The following is a 26100-nucleotide window of genomic DNA, read 5'->3' as shown; positions in this document are numbered from 1 at the left end:
AAACAACTTGAACACTACATTTTTTAGGACCTAAAACCTAATGCACAGGCATGTTGAAATGAAAACACAGAAACTTACTTTATGAATAACTTTCTTTCTTTCTGTCTGTCTGTCTTTATTTATTTATTTATAAAAACTACATATAGTAATCACATTCCTCTCCTTTATGTTCCTTGAATATATATTTGGGTTTCTTACTAAATGAGTCACACGTCTAGAAGGAAGTAATATTTAACAAATTCCCCATGAATGTCAGTAAAAAGTCTAAATTTATTTCTCTGTTAACTTTCTATCATTCATTATGACCTTATTTGTAACTATGCCCTACCTGCTCCTAATGTTGTTTGTAGATAAATAGTGAGGCATTGTTATTATTAACACACTATATTAGGCATTTAACTAGCTTTATCATAATCTTAAGTTTTCCATATATCTTAACCCACTATAAATGATACAGACATACGTAACACACCAGTGACACGTGATAAAAGCTCGGTAATGTAGATATTTGATCAAATTGTTTATTTAAATGCAATATTTAAAAAGATAACATAATTAATTGGATTTTTGTTGCATTAAATATTTTACTTGAACGCAGCAGTTTATTGTTCATTGTTTAATTTCTCGTTTATAGAAATACACACATTTAAAGCTAAAAGAGTACTTCCCATACCGGGAGTCGAACCCGGGCCGCCTGGGTGAAAACCAGGAATCCTAACCGCTAGACCATATGGGACGATGCACAAAGCATTGGTTTCTATTCATTCATTCTTGATGAATGCGCTATAATGATGATTTCTAAATTTTTTGGTATTATATTGTTCTCCTTATGGTCACCGAAATAATTACCAGCCGCTACATTCTCTGAACTTGTGTTAATATTAATAGACTTGAGCTTTCATGTTGTAGTGTTAGCAGCTGCTTCTCACACAACCGACAGCAGGTGGCAGTGAAGCGCTAACATACCTGAGCTTCCGCGAGACAGTTCGCCGAGGCACAGCAATGTTTATTTGTACCATTTTAGTTTCTGTCTCTGAAAATTTGTGTATTTACGTAGTGTATAATTCGTGATAACCTTTCTATTGCAACCAATTTATTCTCTGTGTATTTTAAAGAAACGAATGTTTAACAATTATCTAACGCTGTTGGATAGCATAACGTTAGCCTGTTAGCTTCTCGGATTTCGGTGAGTATTCTTACTAACACGTTTTTATTGATGTACCTTTTAGTATTTTATCACTCCAAAAGAAGTGTTATATCTAAAATGTGTTTTTTAAAACAGCCACCTCATAGTTTGCACACCTTTTGCTTTTATATGCAAACAGCGTGTCTTTTTTATTTTTAAGCAGAATTAGGAACCAAAGATGACCTCAAAAACGAAAGGTACTAGCATGCATACATTAGTGAATTCACTCTGTTTCTCTTCTAGTAACAAAAAAAAGAGGTGTACCATGGTATTCTGAGTTTCAAGATCGTGATAATCATTTAGTGCCTACCTTGGTATAAGTTATTAACATTTAATAACCACATATTTGTGTGTGTGTGTGTGTTTAAATGTGTAATAAATGTGAATAAATATGTAGTTATTCAAGACTTTTCTCTGTTTCAGTGGGAAAGTTGGGCTCCAAAAGTAAAGAAGATGCTCCTCATGAGCTGGAGAGTCAGTTTGTTCTGCGGCTCCCTCAGGTCTTTTTTATTTATTGGTTAATTTTAATGACCTATATTAGTGCATACAGTATTTAAGTAATGTACACACTCCTTGACCAATTCCATCAAGTGCATTTAAATAAATTATGTCTTTAGATCTTTGTTGTTTGACTCATAATGCATATAAGAGTAACAAGACAAGTAACTTAATTTTATTACACAAGTTGCAAATAATTACATTAGGGCTGCAAAACGATTAATCACATTCAAAATAAAAGTGTATGTTTACATACTATATGTATGTGTACTGTGTATATTATATATATATATATATATATATATATATATATATATAAATACACACACATATTTGTATGGATATATATTTATTTATACTGTATTTAATTCATTTTATATATAAATCTTACATTTTACCTTAATATATACGTGTGTATTTATATATACATAATAAGTATACACAGTACACACATATATAGTATGTATACATAAACCTTTATTTTGAATGCGATTAATCTTTATACATTGTTCTTTTATACATTGTTCATTGTTCCAGTCAAGACAAATGTTGTTAAACCATACATGAAGGAACAAAATTCTTCAAGGCGCAGTTATAATTAAATAAGACAAGTGTGGGATACACTGGAACACAGGACAGTATGAACAGTACATTCAGAAGTGAATATACATCATACTGTATGTAAGTGTCATTTTATGTCAGAAAACAGACACAGACAAAAGGTTACATTTGTAATGAGATATCAGGTTAAATACACTAGTCTTTAAATGTTTGGGGTCGGTAAGATTATTATTCAATTCTTTTTTTAAAGAAACTGAAACTATAGTTCACCATACTTGGCTGTATCTCACTTCACTTCACTTTTATTCTGAAAGGATACAATACATTGATTTAAAGTTACAGTGAAATCTTTTCCATTTCAAATAAATGCTGTGCTTTCGAACTTTGTTCATCATAGAATTCTGAAAAAAATGTATCACAGTTTCCATAAAAAATATTAAGCAGCTCAACTGTTCTCAATATTTATAATAAGAAGTTTCTTGAGCAGCGAATCAGCATATTAAAATGATTTTTGGATTGTTTTTTAGGAGTATGCCTCCACAGTCAGACGAATCGCTCAATCTAGCAGCATGAACATGAAAGACAGACTTACTATAGAGTTACATGGTAAGTATTGCGCAAGCGAGAAATTCAGATGAACTACGATGAACAAAGAAGTACTTTCATTTACTTCAGCACATTACATTTCAAAAAGCCTCTGAATGTTGTCTATTTCTTTTGCAAAAATATTGCTCATGGAATTTGTTATCATATTCCTAGCTGATGGTCACCATGGGATTGTACGTGTGGATCGTGTCCCTTTAGCGTGTAAATTAGTGGATTTACCCTGCATCCTGGAGTCATTAAAAACGGTTGACAAAAAGACCTTCTATAAGACTGCTGATATCTGTCAGGTAAGACTTTAATAGAAGCTGCTGATTGAAGTTTCTTAGAGAGTCTTAAATTCAATTTCGCCTTTGCAGTCTTGGGAAACAGAGACAAGACATTTAATGAGCTTCAGCATATCTACAAGGCCATAACACTATTCATTCCTCTGCCTTCCTGTTTAAGATGCTGGTATGCACACTGGATGGAGACCTGTACCCCCCTCTAGAGGAGCCCACAGGCACTACAGACCCCAAAACCAAAAAAAAAGACAAGGACAAAGATAAGAAATTTGTTTGGAACCATGGGAGTAAGTACCTCCCACTCCTGTACTGGAATTTCCCTGTAATTGGTTTGGCATGAATGTTGAAACAGTCTATCAGTGCTAGAATGATTAAACCCGTTTTATATCCTCCTTCCAGTTACGCTTCCTCTGAAGAACACAAGGAAGAGGCGGTTCAGGAAGACAGCGAAGAAGAAGGTAACCTCATTTGGTTTTCCTCAAGCATTCTGTTGTTGTTGTTTTTTCCTTGGATTTTTCTGATGATTCTACAATTCTTTATCATCCCTAGTTGGGAAAAAAAATGTTTACTCTTGCAGGAAAAGAGAAATGAGTTAATTCCAAAAGCTACGATTTACATATAAATAAAGCATTCCATCTTCATTTACCACCAAGGTATGCAAGAAAGCAATCTGGCTCTTCCTTTGATTGAAGTGACAGCAGCCGAGTCAGTGGCAGGTTCTTCTCTCTGACTCTTGAATAAATCTCAGCCAAGTTGCAGCTAGCTATTGACTTGGCTTCCTTTTTAATCACTAATGTGTTCTCTGGCGTGCAGCCAGCCTCTACTGTTAGTACTATGTGTGCATCTGAATGCGTGCATGCAGTTTTTGGAAACGTGTTCCTTGGGGCTGAATTCTAACCTGACTTATCCTGCAGTATATCGAGTCTCCTGATGTGGAAAAGGAGGTGAAGAGGCTCTTGAGCACAGACGCCGAAGCCGTCAGTGTTCGTATCCTTTATTTCTTGCTTTTGTTTTCCCCTGTCATGTTGCTGCAAACCCAGAAGAAATCTAGATGCAAATGTCATTACTAATGTAGAATTGAGCTTTTCTGTCATACTCAGCCTTGCCACCAGGTGACAGACTTGTTCACGAATTAAATGGAGTACCTTGGCAAGAAATAGAGTCGGTTAAGCTCAGTATTACAGAAAAAAGTGGCATGACTCACATATAAATTTGTGGAGCTCAGCAGAACAGTGATATAACAAACAGCAAAATGGCCTATTAACAAAACTCAGAGGATGAAAAGGGATTATTGATATATGAACCTTGACCCTGTGGTCAGGATGGGAGGTGATTGCTGAGGATGAGACCAAAGAGCCTGACAACAGCTTATCTCTGTCCAACTTGGAGTCTTCACCTGGAACCTCGGGACACAAGGGTCACGGCTCTTCAGGTGAATGATCTCACAAGTCTGACTGCCTTTTATAGCCATATCTTTCCCTGTGTAAAGTTCTCCTCTAATTTAGTCCAACATGACGAGCTACGCAAGATCTTCAACGACATCAGCAGCAGCAGCGAGGATGAGGATGAGGAGGGTGACCGACAAGAGGACGAAGACCTTAACATCATGGACACTGAAGACGACATGGTCAGGCAGCTCCACGAGAAACTGAACGAGACAGATGGAAGCAGAGATGAGAATGACCGCAACAGTCAGATCGGTAGGATGGTGGTATATGGGTTGTCTGATCGATTACAGTGCATCATCAGGACAGCAGCTCAAGCCCAATTTAAAGCCACAATTCAGTATCACAGGCAGACAGATCAGCAGACAAACAACAGCCGACCTAGATTAGCATTTGAATAATGAGCCTGCTGCGGTATTTAGGTCAGATGGGTGTACCGGTTGTCTGGTGGTGTCTTTACCCATGCCAGTGAGTGACAGACATGCCTGACCTTGGCATCATCCCGCAACCCTCTGTCTCTCAACTGGCAGGGTGCCTCCAACGTCACATTGGCACTTAACCTGGAAAAATGAGCCATGCTGTACAGAGCTGTGCCACCATGTGTTTTGTTTCACATATTCTTCAAAGCAAAAGGTTTAGCTATAGTTACCTTCTTAAAGGGATAGTTCACCCAAAAATGAAAATTGTGTCATTAATTACTCACCCTCAAGTCATTCCAAACCTGTAAGACCTTTGTTCATCTTCAGAACACAAATTAAGATATTTTTGATGAATTCTGAGAGCTCTCTGACCCTCCCATAGACAGCAAAGATCCTAACACGATCAAGGTCCAGAAATGTAATAAGGACATGGTTAAAATAGTCTGTGTATATCTAATAGCTTAATTTGTGTTCTGAAGATGAACGAAGGTCTTATGGGTTTGGAACGATATGAGGGTGAGTAATTAATGACAGAATTTTCAGTTTTGGGTGAACTATCCCTTTAAGTTAGATGTCTTTTCAAGAGTGTTGTTGTTTCCATATGGATGGTTAATATTACACTTTCTAGTCAACTAAAATTCTATTCCAATAGACTGTAATAAGATGCCAGGGCTGCATTTCTCAAAAGTATCGTAAGCCTAAGTTGCATGTAGATCCATGGGTCTACGATGTACTTAAGCTTAAAATGCTTTTGGGAAACGCAGCCCAGTTCAGTCCAATTTAAAATGGTATTGTCCTTAAAAGACAAAAACTATCTGTAGATATTAAAGGGATAGTTCACCCAAAACTGAAAATATTATGTTTATCTGCTTACCCCCTGGGCATCCAAGATGTAGGTCACTTTGTTTCTTCAGTAGAACACAAACAAAGATTTTTAACTCAAACCATTGCAGTCTGTCAGTCATATAATGGCAGTCAATGGGACCCACGGCTTTGAGAGTAAAAAAAATATACACAGACAAAACCAAATTAAACCCTGCGGCTCGTGACGATACATTGAGGTCTTAAGAAACTGAACAGTATTTATATCATTTTTTTTACCTCTGATCCACCGCAATGTCCAACTGTCCTGAGTGTGTTCAGTAGTAGACGCATGCGTGGAAGCGATCTGTCACATGTATACATCACTCATTGTTTAGCTCGCTTCCACACATACGTCTACTATGCCAGAGCATGTTGACGCGTCACACCCCCGCTGTGGATCAGAGGTAAAAAAAAAAAAAAAAAGAATTATATAAAAACTGTTCGTGTCTTAATACCTCAATGTATCGTCGCGAACCGCAGGGTTTAGTTTGGTTTTGTCTGTGTATTTTTTTTTTTTTACTCTCAAAGCCGTGGGTCTCATTGACTGACAGACAGCAAAGGTTTGAGTTAAAAATCTTTGTTTGTGTTCTACTGAAGAAACAAAGTCATCTACATCTTGGATGGCCTAGGGGTAAGCTGATAAACATAAAATTTTCAGTTTTGGGTGAACTATCCCTTTAACACTGTTTTATTGACATGTTCTAAATGTGCCAACAATACCTAAAAAATGCTGTTTAGGTAGGTTGCTTAATTGGATTTGAAAAAGTTATGTTCTCGTGACAAATAATACCACATCTGTTATTAACTGGTATGTATCTTATATTGTAAGTCAAATACTGCATGTCCAAATTCCATGTCATTAATTTTTTATATATTATCCACAATTCAAAAGGCATTTTCTTAATATCTTGGTGTGTATGCCCTCAATGGAAATAGGTTTTTTGAATTCTCTGTCTCTGAGAGTGCAGAACATAAGAGGTGGTGTTCAGTATTTATACAACCCTGAAGGGTTGCACAGTTAAGAGTGTGAAGGATTCACAGATAATTGGGACCTTTGATTACATGAGCATTTGCAGATTAACTAGCTCTCAAAGGTAAAAGAGCGCTCAATTTGACATCCAAGGTCTATGACTAAACTATATTCGTGTTAACTAGGGCTCATGCATAGGGCTCACAATCTCTGTTTGATCTGCAGTAATGGAGTATCAGATGCAGATCAACAATTTGAAGGCCAAGCTTCAGGACACACGTAACCGCAAGAAGGAACAGGAGAAATTGATAATGGAGGTGGAAAATCAAGCCCTGAAGGTGAGTTTCATTTACCTGCACTAAATACATTTCTGGCATGGTACATCATGTAAACACACAGCCTTGGTGACACTGTTTTTATGCAGTACAGCCCTTTAAAATAGCCTTGAATAAACCTAAGGAGGAAAGTTTTTGCTGTCTTTTTAAGGCATAAATATTACATTTATGCCTTTAGCTGCTTTTACATAACTCATAAAAAAAGCATAAAATTCATTGCTCTGGCAGCTGCTCCATTGGGAGGATTTAGACGCTGTGGAATGGGGTTGGACATGTGGTTTAACAGTGTCACTTCGGTTGGCCTGTGTGCACTATGCTGGCTAAATTTGTCCATGGTTATTACAGTCACAGGGGACAGGGAAAGGTCATACATGTCTGAGGTCCATTCACAGGGTCACAAATCAAATACATGTGTGTACAAGCAGTTAAGACATTCACAAATGGCCAGCATCAAAACAGCATATTGTCAGCTAGATAAAGTCTCTCTCTCTCTCTCTCTCTCTCTCTCTCTCTCTCTTTCTCTCTCTTTCTCTCTCTCTCTCTCTCTCGCTCTCCTTATTACAGGATCGTTTCCAGGGTCTTTTGAATGGTATGATTCGTCAAGAAGAGCAAGAGATGGAACAGGTGAGTCTGCATACAAACCCAAAAGTCTGCATGCATTCAAACTGGGTAAACATATTTTGTCAATTAATCATGATTTGAATTCTTGAATGACTTTAAATTGCCAAGACCTTTTACTCCATGCTATTGTGGCCAGTGTATTTTGATTCACAAACAAATAACTCTTATAAATTGGACCTTTTAGTTAAACATACAGTGCAACCAGTGTAGTCAATTTCCTGAACAAATGATTCATGTGAACTGGTTCATTTTGATGAATCATAAACATGCAACACTACTAGTATTGTCAAATTCACAGACAAATGACTCATTTGAGTCTGCCATTTAATTTATCCTTTAAAAAAGACATGATTATCATATATACGCATCTATTCCCAGTTTAATTGGCTGCAATAGCTGAGAGTGATCTATTTTATATGAATGATAAAATCTATATTATAATGTAAAATACACCCAGATGAACTGTAATCAAATCAAATAGAATTGAGAGCTTTTTAATTGGAATCTAATTTATATTAATTCCCCTAATGCATGTAAGATGTCAAATCCAAGACTTAATTCCACATGTTCCCATTGCTCTTGGTGAGAGTAGTTTTCTGTATATAATATTGGTGAGTAAAAGAACTAGACACACATACATGCTTTACTGATTCACCACAACCCTTGGCCAATGTCAGTTTCTACTGTCAGTGTTTGTTTACGCCTAAACTGACAAATGGCTTGATGGAAAAAAAGTAATAACGTTGGAGGTGTTGTTGAACATATTGCACTTAGCCTTCAATTATACCCCTACTGCTAGCCATCCATCACTGCTATTCTGTTCCAACAGCTGGCCTCCCTTCAAGAGCAGCTGGATTCGCTGATCGAGAAGTGATGCTCACGATTACCAAGATACTGCAATACAACGACTCTGACCAGAGGCGACTGCTGAACACATCACCGACTCTACTGCATGTATTAGCTAAATTTGAACATCCCATTTGTATTGAGACTCACAAAAAATTGTCAACATATTCAACTGAAGGCTCATCACACAAGTTTCTTCTCGTTCAAGATTGTGTATTTGTACTTTTTGTGACTTTATTTGTGCCTAAAACCTTTAGTTTTAGGGTAAGGCTTTTTTTTTTTTAATTGAAATAAAATCATATTTGAAATGGTTTTGTTAGCATATTTCTTCTGCTCAGTAAGTCTGCAAATTTGTAAGCTACTCCCATTATGGTGGTCAACAAACTGGAAATCCATACTAGAGACTTCTAGATGATTCTGTCTGCAGTAGTTCCCACTGAATTATACTAGCAAACTCTTTCTGGGATTACTGAACTCTATTGCCTTCCAGAATGATCTCGACTGTCTCCATACTCTGAGTTCCGCTCTCTGGTCACCCATCCCTTCACTTCTTACAGGGGATTATACTGAAGATTCAGGGGGTTGAAGGATTAGCCAAAACAGATTAAAGTGGCTATCCTCAACCTGGTAATCCAGCCATCTGTCAGAAAGCAGTCAGGCAGCATTGGGCTGCAGGGTGTGATTTGTCTCCCTTCCTCAGCTTGCTAATTAACACTGCCAAGGACCAGCTCTCACAGGCTACAGGACATCAGGACAGTTTCAATAAAGAAACACTCATCTAAAAAGTAAAAAATGCAAGAGACGTATTTGCTTGACCATCCTGGAGTAAAAAAGAAGATTCTGCATGGAGGTCAAGGACCATTGCCGCATTTTCCAAAGGGAACCAAGGTAAGGTGTATATATGGTCCTGGATAGCGCTTTTGAGTGGACCGTTGTTTGGATGGGTTCTTGTCTAACCATTTGCTTTGATTAGAAATGGTTGTAGCTTGAGACTACTGATGATAAAACGTTTTTATTATGTGACAAACCATTTGGTGCATATAATTGCACAGAAGTTTGGCATCCTATCATTTTGGACAGCGGTGTATCTGTGCCAGGTGACTTTTTTTCCCCCTACTTGTCCAGCCATATGGCCCTCAGCCTGGAGAGGATGACAAACATTTTCCATGACAATGCCAACATTAATCTCTCCATTTACCAGCTGTGCTCTGTATTCACTCTGTGTGCTCCCATTCTATCAAGGTGTCTGTATGAACAGGCTTTAAGGCGAGACACGGCAGGCAAAAACATCGTTTTTTTTTTATTGGTCAATTTTGAGATTTTTGGATATTTGTCTTCAATAACATGTCTTCTTTCAGACTTGTGGTGAAAAAAAGTCCGAAATACACATTTAGGTCTTTATTTTACTGCACTTTGTCTGTTTGCGTCTGTAGATTTCTCATAAATTCAACAAAAGTTGGCGTTCTAAATCAACATGCTGCTCCGCGATCTCTGCCTGTACCCAGTCATCACGTATACTGCTGGAAAGCTCTCTCTCTTCTCTACAATGCTGTCGGATCCAAATATGGTCATTTCCTTTCTATCAGCAACCAATCGTGAAAGTAAAAGAGGGGATTTAACTCTAAATGCGCAATCTCATTGGCTGAAGACAATTTCTGACAACGTGATTCGTTCAGAATCGTCACATGACATGGTATGCGTTGACGCTTCCTTGTTTGGTTAAGCTTTCCGCGGGATCTTTTGAGTGAATTAATGAAAATGACTTCGCGTCAATCATCGAAAAGAGTACAGCAGTTGTCACTTGCAAGGGGGAAAAGGAAAATTAGTGATGGATTACCCAGTGAAATGCCCGCCTCGGGAAGCGCATCTGAACGTAAGCTGTCGATGGGAGAATTTGTAATGTCAGAAATAGCCCAATACCACCTTCTAACATATTATAACATTACTGTAACAATATTTGTTTTGTATGGATGAAATATTTATTTATTTATAAGAATAGAATAAAGTGCCATCTCATTCATTATGTTGTGGTGGTCAGTTTTACTTTTACAGTACAGATTTCTGTGTGCTGTATCTATAAAAACAAAACAAATGAACAGTTATTGATACAATACACATTTCATTTTAGCGGCATAAATTGAGAGAGGTATTGAGTCACTTCACAGGACCAGGGAGCAGGTCAGGCAGGCTTATGCAGATATTGATGCAGATGTGGCAGAGTTGCTGAGAGAGGATGCAGATGCGGTGATAAATATCAGTGTGTCTTTTGATGGCACTTGGCAGAAAAGAGGGTTCACATCACACTATGGTGTGCATCCATATTTTTACGGGACTGGTGATCGACTTTGAGGTTCTATCCTATTGCCATGCTTGTGCCCTTAAAGAAGCTGCCAGGCAAGAGGGAAAGATTACAGATGAGGAAATTGACAGCTGGAGAGAAACGCATGACTGTGCACAAAATTTTAGGGGCTCAAGCAAGGCTATGGAGCAGGAGGCAGCGAAGAGGATGTGGGCCAGGTCTGTGAGTCGCCACCAGCTGAGATACATTCAGATGCTGTCAGATGGGGACAGTGCTGCATTCAGGGAGGTGGTATCCCTCAACCCATACCCTGGGCATGAGGTAGTAAAATTAGAATGCATCAACCATGCCCATAAGCGTATGGGCACAGCACTACGAAAATTAAGTGCTGAACGCAAATTGGGGGGGAAGGGTCTGGGAAAATTAACGGCCAAAAAATGTAAAACATTACAAAATTATTACAGGGGGGCAATTTTAAATAACCAGGGTTCCATAGAGAAAATGAAAAATGAGATCTGGGCTGATCTCCTCCATAGCATGTCTGTCCTGCAACCTGTCCTGGTGTTGGTATAGGAGAGCGGAGGAAAATGGAGAAACTCCAGAGAGCCACAGGCTCCATGCAGGAAACTTTTTGTCTTGGGAGGTGGGCCAGAAGCTGATACCTGTATACCACCGCATGTCAAGTGACAGCCTGCTGCAGCGCATGCAGCATGCTGGCACTCAAAATGCGAATGAGTGCCTCAACTCCGTCATTTGGGCCCGCTGTCCAAAAACAGTGTTTGTAGGTAAGAGTAGAGTTGAGGCAGCTGCAAGTATGGCCATTTCAACTTTTAATGAGGGGGCCTCTGCCATGCTTGCCATTATGGATAAGCTTTGGCTGGAAAGCACTGTCGTTACCGTCACCACCATCAGGGAAACCGACATGCTGAGGATCACAAAAGCCAAATCCATCCGGTCTGAGAGTGTAAAACGTTGCAGAAAGACTCTGAGCACAGCTAAAAAGCTGAAAAGGCATCAGCAAGAGAGGGGTGAGGGGCCTACATATGGTGCAGGCATGGATAGCTAGGCTTTCAACCCTCATGGGTGAACTTTGTGTTCCGATGGACATAGATGACTAGAGTTGCAGTTCTGATGATAAGTTTGTGTCTGTATTTGTGGTTCTCTGTGGTTAGTTGAAGGTCTTATTTGGCAATGTTGTTTTATTCAGTTGTCATTGTTCATGGTCTACATTGTTATAAACAATTACTTGGCCAGTTGTTTTGCTTGTTAGCAATGTTTTCATATAAAAATGTGTGGATTTTTACAATATAAATCTTTAAAGCCCGTTTTCTCAAAATGACTTTTCTCTCATACTCCAAGTCCGAAATCTCCACTTCAGTAGCACCTGTATACACCAAACTTTCCAGTCTTGTACCTAGTTATATTATGAAGACAATTACAGAGGGATTTGTAAATATATTATTCCTAGCCTGATTTATATAACATTTTATTCCAAAAAACATGGCGAAAATACATTTTTTAAGGCTATTGACAGTATATTCTGATTTACAGGATAACAAAAGTAGATATCCATAAATCCCTCTGTAATTTTTTTCCCATCTCATATGTGAACACAATGAAAAAAGAATTTTGAACCTGGCTTTATCCAATTCTGAGATTTCGTTTTTTAAAATATATGCAAATTAGCGCATATTTAATTAGATAATGACTAATTTGCATATTTAAACATAAAATTACAGAAACTTTGTAATACATTTTTTTCTCATCTTAATGTAGGTAATCAACTGGGAAAGTTTCATGGTGATATCTGCTAGTTAAAAATTTTACCCTATTCACCTGTAGTGTCTCGCCTTAAAAAAAAAAGACTATACATTTAAATGTCTTATAATGAAGTTAAAATTGGACCAGGATGCTATTAGGATGGCATGAAGAAAAATACATTCTGGCCTGCTTAAAAACCCTGCACTTTTCTCTGCAACCCATACAAACGCATATAGTAGCAAGTTACAAGATGTGCATGGCGTACTAAGCAGGAAAAATATGTCTGCTCTTTAGGGCTGGGCGATATGACGATATTATCGTATATCGACGATGTCTTGTAAGTATCGCGATGTCGATGTCAACAGTCAGGTAAAAGGCGATTATCGAGGGGAAAAAAAGACGAATGATAAACCTAGTAAATTGCAAACACAAAAAATTATAATTTTACATGACCCTATAGTCACCATACAGGTCTTTTTGCATGCAATAATTAAATAATTTAGTAGGAGGGTTGGGAATCGAAAAGCTATTCCAATTTATGAAATCAGATCAGATGGAAGGTCAGGAACCAAATTACCTGTTATAAAATTAAATTTCGATTCTGCTTCTCGATTTCTGTATGCGCATTTATTGTGATTTCAAAAGATTCAACTACAAGAAGACAAAGAAATAGAACTCGCTTCTGCACTCGGGCGCTGTTTTCCGTGCTGCACGCACGCACGCGCACACGCCGCCTCTTATATACACGAACACTGGACTCAGCTCTCTTTCGCGCATTCTTACACATTTGAATGGACAAATACACACAGAATGATATCAAAATATCCCATAAATACAATCGGTTATGTCTTAAGTGAACTTAAAGAGTTGAGAAAGAATACAAGGGTGCATTGGATCCGTGCATTGACAGCAGCCGCAGCCGCCAGTCATTAATGTTAATCAAAGAACACAAGACAAGAAAATCCCTCACTGATCTTGACTGAATCACTTTTGTAACCTCGGTTTATATTTTATTTGTCGTTTTTCAGCGCTGACTACCATAATGGCAACCTGCATCTGTGTATGCCATTTTGGAGATGCGTTCCAATCCTATTTATCCTTATAGACCTATTCTATTTTGATCTGCAGTGTAATAAAAGTTAAACAGAAAAGAAAAATAGTAGCACTGCATGTTTCTGAATATTTATTTAAACGATGTAGGCTATAACGATGAAAAACCACAAACATGACGGTTATAATTAAAATACGCAAATTCCTTCACAACGCACATTTTTACAGATTTTTTTAAACGGTGTATACAGTATAATTAAGCTGAGATATAGCACTTTAAATTCTTAATTCATTTGCAACAAAACTATAAAGTTTTGTTGCAAACAGATTAAGGCATTAGTTCTAGCCTATAGGCCTATCTCAGCATGCACGCGTTCGGAGTTTCGGCAGCCCAACACTGAAAATTATATTGTGGGCATTGTATTTTGAATAATAAAACAAAAATGATAAAAATTAAAATAAAAAAATGAAATTTAAAAATTATCCCGCTTCTAAATAAAAAGTAGTTATTTTTATTTCGTTAAAAACGGGCCAAAAGAGACCTCTGAACTGGCTACCGGAAAAGAAAAAAAACCCTCAACGTTTTTGTTCAGAATTCGTTTTTAATCCCTGCATGATTTTAGTCATACATGATAAATATCAAACAGCCTACATTATAGCTTGACTACAAGTTTTAAAACAACGCAACAATTGTTGTATTCAAGGACATTATACTTACCATCATGAAATGTCTACACAGTGCCAAAAAGAAATAGAGACATCGGAAAATAGGCATATTTTATTCAAGATATTAAATTAATGAATGAATGGAGGCATTTGTTAATGTCATCAACATGCATTTATCATGTCCAACTTCACCATGATGAACTTAAAATTGGGTTCTATTATTTTTCCTCAACAGTTCTCCTCAAAAAACAAAATTCTTTTCAAACTTGATAAGAACAGAATGGAAATTATTAGCAACACCAATATAACAGTAAAGCTAATGTTTTCTGTTAGTTTAAACACAAACTATGAAAAAGTAAAAACGAAACTTTAATGTGGCAATAATTAAGACCAAACTGTACTGAACTGTGTTTATTGTGCATGTCGGCAATGTTGTCTCGGCTGGGGCGGGGCGTGGTGGAGGTGGAGCTTAGGTAGACGATATTATCGGATATCGCGATATTTTTTACGGCGATTATCGATAATATATTTTTGACATATCGCCCAGCCCTACTGCTCTTTCTTAATTCTGTTCTCATTCTCTTTTTTCCTCTGCCTTCCTACCCACAAAGCTGGTGTTCCACTTTCAGACTCTGTTGGACAACTTTGAAAGAACAGTGATTGACGACAGTCGCAAAAATAAGTGTCCCACAGAGATTTTCGTGGGGAAGATGTTCAAGATGGAGGTGTGGGAGGTGTTGTTATCCTCCATGAGGATTGGAGAGGTGGCGGAGTTTTGGTGTGATGCTATTGTAAGTGTTTGAAATCAAACTAAACCTCTTGTTGTGCCTCCCACTGTTTTTCCCTTTCTATAAGTATAATCACATCCGCTTCAATTGGATCTTAATTAATCCTCACATAAGAATGGAGGAGAATGTGTCTGATGTATTATGCACCTTTGGCTTCTTCCTACGTTTTCTATCAACATTCACATTTGCTGTTTTCTCTAAATACTCCAAGGAAATTAATAATCCATTCTGCAAGTCAAATAAGACTAACGATTCTGGTTAGATGGTTGATGTTGAAAGAAAGGTCATGTTACCTGCAATGCTCCCCGCTACTGCATCTTTAAACACCACAGCAAAAGAAATCAGTTGTAATTGTGAGTTCGCCACATATATTGAATGTGATGCAGTTAAAACAGTATGTAACATATGTGAAAATATATTTTGGGTTCTCCTAGAGGCTGCAAGCAAAAATCAAACAATTCTTAGGTAATTCTGTAGGAAACACTGGCATGTTATGAGTTTTCTTTTTTATGCAGCACACAGGTCTTTATCCTATCGTGTCAAAAGGGATTCGACTGGCTGCTCAGGGAAAGGACCCTCTAGAGGGCCAAAAACACACATGTGGCATGGGAAACTTGTTTCACTACCATTCGACAGGCTTTCCAGAGCTTGATGAGATAATGAGGACACCTCAACCTCTAATCTTCATCATGGAACTAATCTCGGTGGGTCAGGTGTATTCACACAGTGCAAGAAGACAAGCAAATACATGCACGCATCCTTGCACAACAACACGCTCATACACTCATTCTAGTTCCACTCCTCCATCTCCAAAAGATTTCTCACTGCAACCCAAACAGAGCGTAACAGAATTTTACACAATCAAGTGCTACACGCCAGGAAAGAAATGCTGTTCCCAATTCTCAGACCATGTTTTCAATCCTCAACCAAGCGAGACGAGCATGCTCCAATTATTTGTCTACCTCAGGTGGGGGACCCGTTCTCTTACCAGCGGGAGTCTTGGATGATGGAGAAGGATGAGAAGCTAAAAGTCGTGCCCTCGCTACATCTTTTGGGCAATGCTTTGGTCAAGCAGGGTCGGTTCCGTGAAGCAGCAGAAAAGTACCAAGAGGCTGTGGTTCTGTTGCGAACAGTCCAATCCAGGGTAAAGGCAAAACAAAATGACATGGAGGTTATTATCATTCAGACATCGATGAGTGCACCTGAGTTTGTTTTCCTTCCTCTGTAGGAGATGCCTGGAGATGAAGACTACATTAATCTGGGTAGGCTTATCATTCCTCTTGTACTGAACTACTGCCAGTGCATGCTAGAGCTGGAGGAATATTATGAGGTCATAGAACATACAACAGAGCTCCTGGACAAACACAAAGGTAGGCCAGCTTGTTAGCATAAACCAAATGGTTGAGGTGCTGCTTGTTAGCATGACCCAGTTCGCCCCTGCTGGTAGATGCTGTAACTACCCTTAAAAGCCATTAAAAAGTAGACCTATATAGATAGTGCTGCAGGAAAGACATATTTTTGTAGGCCAACTTGGAAGTTAGCATTACTCTTGACAAAAAGCCAGTAATCCAGTTTTTGGATTATTGCAGAAAAGTTCATGATGTTCACACCAAGGATGCTAATAAAGATAACGATAAAGATGTACTTCTAAAAATCAAAGTGAACAGAGAAACAATATTGTTGGAATCACCTTCAGAATAATTTTTTCTGTCTTAATGAATGATAAAAAACTACTGACACCCAAATTAGAATCGATCCTGCTGTAACAAGCTAGACAATTTAAAGGGATAGTTCACCCAAAAATGTCTGTAAGTACTCACTGTAACACATTTGGAAAGGCAGAAAACAACTCAGGGAAGAAGTATTGTTGAACAAAGAATATTTATTTATTTATTATTTTATTATTTTTTTAGACACAAAAAGTATTCTCGTAGCTTCATAAAATTACAGTTGAACCACTGATGTCGCATGCACTATTTTGTCTATGTTCTTGGTACCTTTCTGAGCCTTGAACGTGGTAGGACCCATTCTGTCTATGGAGGGTCAGAAAGCTCTCTGATTTCATCAAAAATAAAAGAAAATATATATCTCAATTTATGTTTGGAGGATGAATGAAGGTCTTACAGGTTTGGAAGGACATGAGAGTGAGTAATGACAGAATTTTCATTTGTTGGTGAAATATCCCTTTAAGCCACGTTTTGATAGCAACAGCTTTTTTCAAGGCAGGTAAAAGCTTAAAAATCATGGCATAGAATTATTTATGTCATAGAACAAAATACGAAAGCATCTTGTGTTAACCACAGGCCTTATTTCAGGCATTTAAGCATAACCCACTGACTGCTAAGTTGTTTCAAGTTTTTAGGACTCCTCCCTGCATTACTATTTTTAACTAAATAAAATGAACTAAATTAAACCATGCATTTAATTCTGTAATACATTACTAACATGAAATCAAACATCAACTTCCCTAAAAAGTCATTGGATCCACAGAAAATGACAACCAGAGCAAATTAGTGAGAGCCACATGGCATTTAAAGTTGAGGTATGAACAAACCCTATTCCCTATAACATTACTGACCACCATGAGAATTAGCCCTTTGCTTTTTGAGTATCATAAATAATCCAGTTGCATTCACATTCATAATTACACTTGGCAGCATGCATAGTAATCTTCGTCCTCGGTGGTTTGGGTTTGTTTAAGCTTGGCTGGCTGCATGAGGAGTAGGGACTAGAGTTGGTCTGTGTAAGCCCTCTTGAAGCATGTGAAGTGACAGATGTATCATCTCTCGCGGTGGCTCCAGAGGCAGTGTGGGTAGCTCTCCTAATGAGCCTTATGCATATGCAGCCGGCAGAGTGACTTCGGCCTCCTGCAGTTCCCCTTTTCGAGGATACATTTTCCCATTTCCCCATCCCCTCTAATTCTAGCTATTCATTTCATTCTGCCCTGCACCCACACCTTGTTGTCTGTTTCGTTTCAAATCTTCCATCTTTGCTCTCTTTAACATTTCTCTCGTGTGTCACCTGGGGATCTTGTCCTTTTGAAATGTGCTCAAAGAATCTACTGGGTTTTTTTTGCCAGAGGCTGGCGTTGGCTGGGGGAAGTCTGTTTAAATGTTGGCAGAATGAAAGATTTAGTAAAGAGCATAATAAAATGAAAGAGGGGGAGAGCCGTCAATGGGGAATCTTAACCAGGCTCTCGAGCTCACTCAGACCAAAGATTAGGTGTGTGTACTTGGTGTCCGACTTGGGCTAAATCAACAGTGTATTTGAAGCAAGGTTCCTTTTTTAATACAGCACTTTTTAAGATAATACATGGATTTGAACGCACATACACGGTGTTCAGAAAGACAATGCAGCCTCAGTAAGTAAGTAACAGAATGCAGAATTAAATTATAGTCCCATTATTGATCTTTTCCAGACTGTGTCAAGGCCTACTACAAGCGAGCGAAGGCCTATGCGGCTGTGTGGAGTGAGAGGGAGGCTAGGAGAGACTTCCGGATGGTGGCCAACCTAGACATCACACTGTCTCGATTGGTGCAAAGAGAACTCAATCTTCTCTCTGATAAAATGAAGGAAAAATACTGGGAGGATAAAGAAAGGTACTGGAACATCCTGGAAGAAAGAGAAAAGGAACCAGAGAAGGAAGACATCTCTGAGATGGATGCAAAAGAGGAAAGCAGGGGGGAACATTCTCAGTCTCCGGAAGAGTTCAAAGATGCTGAGGAGGGAGAGAATCCATCTGTAGCACAGGAAAACAAGCATGACACCAAAAGTGAAGAGTCGGCAGCGGAGGCCAATCACAGGATAACAGCTCTGACCGAGGGCAAGGACTGGCAGCAGATGCTACGGCTAATTATGCTGCTCCAAGACGAAGGCAATTTCAATGTAAAAGAGCATAAATACACTCAGGCGACTGCTAAGTTCAAGGAGGCTCTGGAATATGTAGACCATCTCCAAACTAAGGTGAGCTTGCTGAATGAAAATACAGTACAGGACTGATTGAAGAGATCATCGGTGCAGCCCTTGTTTATTATACACTCGATAGCTGTAGAAGGCTATGTGGACAAGCCCCACCATTTAAAAAAATAAATAAATCAAGAACTGTGATTTGAAATTGTAGTAAGCCACATAAAATGTGGAATTTAAAACCATGTAGAAGCCTCTTAATTCAGCATTACACTGAAAGCGCAAGCGATAGTGGTAATCTAAAAAAGCTAGTGTCCACTCATCTGAGAACTACTGGGCAAATGTAAAACTGTCCGAATAATATTCATGAGCCAAGCCGAAAAGGGTTATAATATATTTTGTTCGCACATTTTAGATCATTCTTATGGCCAAGTGATTCCTTCTAATGGCAAGCATCACTATTACAAATGCATAAACATAAGACTGGAAATTTGAACAACCCCTTGCTTACAAGCATTAATTCTGAGTCACTGTCATAAATGGTCTCAAATCATGTGGCTTGTTTAGAAGTGTACTGTCGCTTTTCATCAGACATCCGAAATTGATGGAGTGACCTGAACCATGAAAGACTATATCATAGACGCATGGACTAAACACCCACACAAAACACTACAGTATCAAAATACCCACAGTCAAAACACCTTATCAACCACACAACCACTCACATTTTCCTCAGAACATATAACATATAGTATATATATATATATATATATATATATATATATATATATATATATATATATACCTTCTCATATCCCAGAGGAGATGTACAATGGGATCCAAAAACTGCTTAGCAGGAACGACAGGGAAGCTTAAAAAATTCCCATGGGGTATCAGCAACCCAGTGCTCACTAAGCCATATCTATCCCTATATGTGTGTTTTTGAGGTGGAACATAAAGGAGAAGACTGGGAATCTCTAGAGAAAGTCCGTCTGCCACTCTGTCTAAACCTCAGTCAGTGTAAGCTGGAGCTTGGGGAATATCAAGATGTGGTGGATCTCAACTCTAAACTGCTGAAGAAACATAAAGGTGAGCTTATACACTCGTTTACTGCAGAAATAGACATTGACCAGGAGTGTCCAATTCTACTCCTCAAAGTCTACTTTCCTGTACTGTCCACTTTTGCTCCAATATACCTCCCTGGAAGTTTCTAGTGGTCCTAAAGTCCTTGATTAGCTGGATCAGTTGTGTTTAATTAAGGTTAGGCTAAACTCTACTCCCACTAGGAGCAGGGTTAGACACCATAGACCATGATATAGACACAAATGTTGTTTAGGTTAAGCAGCAGCATGGCAGCAGATATAGATTCTTCACCACCCAATGCGAGCCGGCCAATTGCTCCATTATTGCCTGTAGTAAAAACAGCCTTGAGTTATGTCGGTTAGCATTTACTACACTCTTCCATTAGGGGCCACATCTCAATCCTTAATTTTGTCAATGGTTCCAGGATGTTGAACCAATTGCATCATTCACCATATTGAGTTATTCCTTGGTATCTCTATCCAGTCCCCTATGTAAAGAGTGAAAACTTTTGTTTACTTTTGAATTAATTATTTATCATGAAGCCAATGCAATGAGGCAAAACCTAGTCTTCACTCTCTCACTTTCATCTCTACCGCAGATAATCTAAAAGCTGTGTACCAGCAGGCCCTGGCTCACGCCGCATTATGTAATGAAGAAGAGGCCCACAGGGATTTCAGTAGGGTGCTGCAACTGGATCCCAAATTCAAGCCCATCGTCAAGCAGGAGATTAAGAAGATGAGTGAGAACATAAGAGTGAAGTGCATCAATGAAAACAAAAACTACTGGACAAGCGCTCAGGAGAAGTGGGAAAAGAAGGTGCAGGCCAAGAGAGGAAAGAAGATGAAGAAAGGAGTGACGTGGGCGGATGAGAGTAAAATGTCGGGAAGGAACGATGAAGGACAACTAGCAAGATCAGGCTGCGGTGACAAATCAGAGGAGAGCTGCAGTGTCAAAGAAGGTAATAAAGATGAAGGACAGGATGAGAAGAAAAACTGTGAGAACAAAAAGGACGAGAGCTCTCTGACCCTGAAAGAAGCAAAAGAAAAAACTGCAGCTGTAGATAAAGACAGGGATTCAGTCCAAAGCAATGTGCTGGGAGATAGCACACAGAGATCACAGACAGATACCGGGGCCACTGAAACTCTACTGACCAATGACATTACAAAGAAAAATGATGGCCAGGATGAGATCACAGAAGAAAAACAAGAATCTCCTGCAAAGCCAGATAAAGATGCAAGCAGTGGAGCATCAAGGGAAGAAAGACTGACAGACAAGACTGGAGATGATGAAACAGAGGAAAGCTACTGAATTTAAGATGGAGAAGACAAGTTGAGGAACCAACAGGACAGCACCACCTGCAAGACCTGAGAAATTCACCAAAAATGTTAAACGCAAACAGAAAAAGAAACAGATTAAATGCCATCAAAAAAAATACAAAACAGACCAGGTGTATAACAAATAAAAATTTATTTCTTTGTACACAATGAGTAGAAAGCAGCCAGTAACTCGTTCATTTTTAAAACGCCTTCCTTTCACATTTTGTACAGATTAAAAACATGAAAACAAAAAACTAAGACATTAATTATGGTGTTAATAATTAAAAATAAATTGCATTGCACATGAAAATCAAAACGTAAAAAAACAACGCATATATTGCAGGGACACATAAAATGTAATATTTGTATTCATGTCATTTGACCTGAAAACAACACAACATGTCATGGTGTGTAATGGCGATGCCACAGGTTCAGAGGTTACACCAGTAAATGCCCTGTTGTTCAGTATTACAAACAAGCCTGCAAAGCCAGAGACGTATTGGGGTCGTGACACAAAGGTCTGCTACATACAAAGAAAAATAATGAGTGTATTTGTTAATGAGGCAGATGGCTAAATATAGCTCAGGCAACCCTTAGCAATGCTTTAAAATCCACAAAATATTTCCTTCTGTAATTTAACAGATCCCACAAATTCAGCACATCTCATATTCTAAAAGTAGACAAGGGAACAATTATGAGTTACAAAGATCATATTAAGGAAAAATGGACAAGTAGGGCTCGCTGCAGCCCACAAGATCCAGGGGGCGTGGTGGAGTTGGGTGGGTTTAGGGATCAGGGGGTGGAGACGGGTAGGCTTAGGTATATGTAAGGTGAGAGGAGTTGGATCTGGATCCAACCACAACCCCTGGATCTTGTGTTCTGCAGCGAGACGCTCCTCAAAATGAATACACATATATGCCAGAATGGAGAATTATTATATTTTGCAAATGGTATGCATATAGAAGAATTTCCATGTATTACATAATGCTACATGATTTGCTACCATGTTGAAGCTCTATAATTTGCAAAAATGTTTAATAAATCATCTCCCTTTCTACAGACTTAAGTCATTTTCTTAATCAGCATTTTGTCTTGCTTTCTATTAAAATGATCTAAATATACTTAAAACATGATTAATTTATTTGAAAAACAGTTTTGTATGATTTTATTACTTCTTTTCAGAGAACATATTGAATGTTTTGTTTTATTTTTACCCGACTAGATATTAATTATATTATTTGGACATTTATTAAGAAAAATAAACTTCAAATTTTAGCCATTTTACTTAAGAATGCTTTCAGATAAGATTTTTTGGGGTAAAAAGAATGAATGTAACTGTAAATTATAGGCCTATTTCTGAAAACAAGTCATAATATTAAATCTTGTTTTAAGGATGTTTGGATATTGCACTGAGGAAAAATAAATACATTTTTGCAGTGTTGAAATGACTTCAGACAATCCACACATTCAGAGCCCTGAATCAGTTGAGACTGTTTGGCATGGAATGGAGAGCGAGCTAGAGAAAGAAACCGAATCGCAATGCGCATACTTCAATGTGTGCGTTTGTATGTGTGAGGTGCATTTGTCCCAAAGAAGCACTGGAATGATAAATGGGTGTCGCTGTGGATAGAACACCAGATGTTGATCTTAATGAGGAACCATGCAAGTTAAACAGAGGCAGGCATATGGGACGGAGGGGACCTGAGTTCCCCCCCCCCCCCCCCCCCCCCCCGCCCTCTCTCTCTCTTCCTCCATATGCTTATTTGTATCTCCTCCATTATGAAGTCACCCCACCTTTCTAAAGACCAACCTGGAGCACCGTGTCCTTGGGGACAGTTCCTTAGCAACTGCATCAAAATAAATAAGACAGCTCGCCACTGTGATGTAAAATGAGAACACAATGCGTGTGAAAGGAAGCCGGTGATGGCGCAGTGGGATTCAAGCAAAACCTACAGTGTAACAGGGGTCACTTTGTGTTTTTATGGAGAAGGGGAGAGCGAGGAACGTGTTTGCCAAAACAAATGAAGAACGTCTCTTGCTCTCTCAGCTGCAATAATCTCATTCCTGTTTGCAAGGGCTGCAGTGCCACAACCCATCACAGTGAATATTTGCACACTTTTCTCTTTCCCATTTGCTGTCTTTCTTTCACCCCGTATCTCTTCCCGCTCGCTATCTTTTTCTCTTTTCTACCCACTACACCCCCAGCATCTTCTCTGCTCATATAAATCTGACACCCCACAGTAAATCACTCCACAAAAAAAGCCTTTTTTCTCTGTTTACAAAGAGCGTGATCCATTTGCCATCCTCCTCCCTTGGCATAATGTAAAATAATCCTTCCACATGCTCACTTTCATTTTCTTCCTTAGATTGTGTAAATGCTGAGATCTGGAGAACAGCATTTGGTAAACAAAATACTTACATCAGGAAGATGACAATAAGACAGAGAGATGTAAGGCTGGTATTCTTTCGAAAAGAAATAAGTGGGAGCTTTGAAGTCTTAAGGCATAATAAGAGCTGTGCTGGGTTTAAAATGAGTCAGGCTGTGACTTGAGTGTAAAAGACCTTCCCAAGCCAAAGTTGAAAAAAAAGGGCCGAACCTGGTGTCGATTCATCTCCTTGGGTATCCACTTTCTTGTTCATGCCACGCTGGACAGCTGTAATTTAATGGCAAGTGCTCTGACAACAAAACAACACTACAAATCTTCATTCCTGAAAGAATTCCCTTGTGACCGGAAAACCAACAGCTGAGAAATCCGCTCATCTCCTCAATAGATCCTTTCTGTACGAGTGGCTACACTACAAAATCAATTTATTAATCACAGTTTTGTCATGTTTTCCAATAGAAATAGCAAACATCCTTAAAAACAAGATACATTAATCTGAGAAGCAATTTTAGGATTAGATGTGATCTCAGTCAATACAGTTTTTTCCTCCTTTGATTTAAGCATAAATCTCACTAAATTTAGTTAGAGAGGTTTTGGGTTCAATAAAAGTTATGCTCAATCGACAACATTCATTGCATAATGTCTGTTACCACAGAAAATAATTTAAACTTGATCTCATCCTTGCCTTTTTAAAAACAAAAATTAGGAGTTTAATTTGCAAAAATAAGCTGTTCTCTGTTACATAATATTTCAACAAATGTAAATACACTCTCGCTTTGAAGAGTTTGGGGATGGTAAGGTTTTTTCTATGTTTTTTAAAGAAGTCTCTTATCCTCACCATGGCTGAATTTATTGAAAAAACAGTAACTGTAAAATATTATTACAAACTAACATAACTGTTTATTTAAAAATGTATTTATTCCTGTGATGACAACACAGACTTTTCAGCAGCTATTACTCCAGTCTTCATTGTCACATGATCCATCAGAAATCATTCTAATAAGCAGATTAGTGTTAAAGACGGCTTTCTTATTATCAGTTCTGAAAACAGTTGTGCGGTTTAATATTTAGTTGATTCTTTGATGTACAGAAATTTCAAAAGAAAAAATATCTTTGTTTGAAAGATGTTTATATATTTGTGATAATATCAAGGCAAAATACTGATCAAGAAAATTATTTTTGCAGTGTGCGTCTGTGTATTTATGGATTTATTATTTGAAAGAGAAAAAGAACGTCAGGGCAGGAGCGTAATGCTCATGGGCACTTTGGCCTCAAGAAGACGTGTCGTCATTACAGTGTAAATAAGCTTGCTGTGTGTCCCGGAGTTCAGGGGAATATGCTCTTTTCTGCTTCACAGAACAAGGGCCACGCATTGCCAAGCGTGACTTACCATCGGTATATGTGTATATTTGTATTTATGTGCATGAGTGAGTCACAGAAAATAGTAAACCATTTTTAAAACAGAAAAAAAACAAAAAACATACACACAAGTTGCTGGCACGGGGACCTAAGGTGAGATGGTGTAAGTCCTGTTTGTGGTTCTTGTGCTGTGCTGATGAAGTCACACACTTTGCATTACTACACAGGTTAGCACAGTGTCCGGATCAGTGCAGGCCTTTGGCACCATGTAAACATTAGTTTGTTTAGTTAGCACTCAGATATCCCACAGCTCTTTGGGATTGGCAAATAAGCACAGGCTGAGAAAGTTGTCTTGAACTCTTCTCACAGCCGCCTCTTCTGTCCATGGATTCGCCAGCCCCACATTCTCAAGACCCTGCCCATAATGAGATGAGCAATACAACACCTGAAAAAGAGCTTCCTTTAACACACTGGATAGCAGGCAGTTTTAAGTTGAGTTTTAAGTACTGCATCTGCATCACATACTAAAATAAAACACCTTTTAAAGAAATGGTTCAGCCAAATATAAACCTGTATGACTTTCTTTCCTTTCGTAGAGCACAAATGTCTTCTGAAGACTGTCAGGAACAGACTGGTGGTTGTTTTTGCTGAACGTCTTGCTGCTTTAGCTCTCAAATGTGTTCTGAGTACACGGTGTGCAAGATGCGTCATGCAAGATTTGAAATTAATTAGGTTCTTAAGTGCATTGTAGCCAATTGAGACATGTTTGAAAGAGAAATTAAATTACGTCTTTTCGGTCTGGTTTTCACTCAAATCATATCATACTGCTTCAGAAGACTTCAGAATACAGTGAATG

General features: G+C 38.4%; 2 protein-coding genes and 1 pseudogene across 4 annotated transcripts in view; 2 read left to right on the top strand and 1 right to left on the bottom strand.

Moving 5' to 3' along the window:
- The first annotated feature begins 948 nt into the window (after positions 1–948).
- On the top strand, positions 949–8944 carry LOC306852959 (transcription initiation factor TFIID subunit 7-like). Of its 2 annotated transcripts, none has more exons than XM_079390081.1 (13): positions 949–1186; positions 1350–1383; positions 1610–1686; positions 2773–2851; positions 3005–3138; positions 3296–3419; positions 3532–3590; positions 4047–4119; positions 4454–4564; positions 4638–4832; positions 7056–7168; positions 7730–7789; positions 8616–8944. In XM_079390081.1, exons 2-13 carry the CDS (start codon positions 1365–1367, stop codon positions 8658–8660), a joined length of 1089 nt encoding a protein of 362 aa, XP_079246207.1. In that variant the 5' UTR covers positions 949–1186; positions 1350–1364; the 3' UTR covers positions 8661–8944. The 2 variants fall into 2 exon arrangements, with proteins under 2 accessions (XP_079246207.1, XP_079246208.1); XM_079390082.1 differs by having other exon boundaries at positions 1084–1186; positions 1347–1383.
- Positions 8945–9266: 322 nt separating this feature from the next.
- LOC306853035 (uncharacterized protein) lies at positions 9267–21732 on the top strand. Its single transcript, XM_079390196.1, has 8 exons — positions 9267–9520; positions 15020–15199; positions 15712–15900; positions 16164–16340; positions 16425–16566; positions 18615–19159; positions 20050–20191; positions 20784–21732. Exons 1-8 carry the CDS (start codon positions 9425–9427, stop codon positions 21491–21493), a joined length of 2181 nt encoding a protein of 726 aa, XP_079246322.1. The 5' UTR covers positions 9267–9424; the 3' UTR covers positions 21494–21732.
- LOC306853034 (dystrophin-related protein 2-like) overlaps positions 21638–26100 on the bottom strand; it is a 128058-nt pseudogene continuing 123595 nt past the window's right edge. Inside the window, exon 24 of the transcript in view lies at positions 21638–25689. The product of the transcript in view is annotated as a dystrophin-related protein 2-like (transcript). The remainder of the gene's footprint in view (positions 25690–26100) is intronic.

This window comes from Barbus barbus (assembly GCF_936440315.1).
Source record: "Barbus barbus genome assembly, chromosome: 33".
NCBI lineage: Eukaryota > Metazoa > Chordata > Actinopteri > Cypriniformes > Cyprinidae > Barbus > Barbus barbus.
The sequence above is the reverse complement of the archived record's forward strand: the minus strand, read 5'-3'. Positions and strand labels throughout refer to the sequence as shown.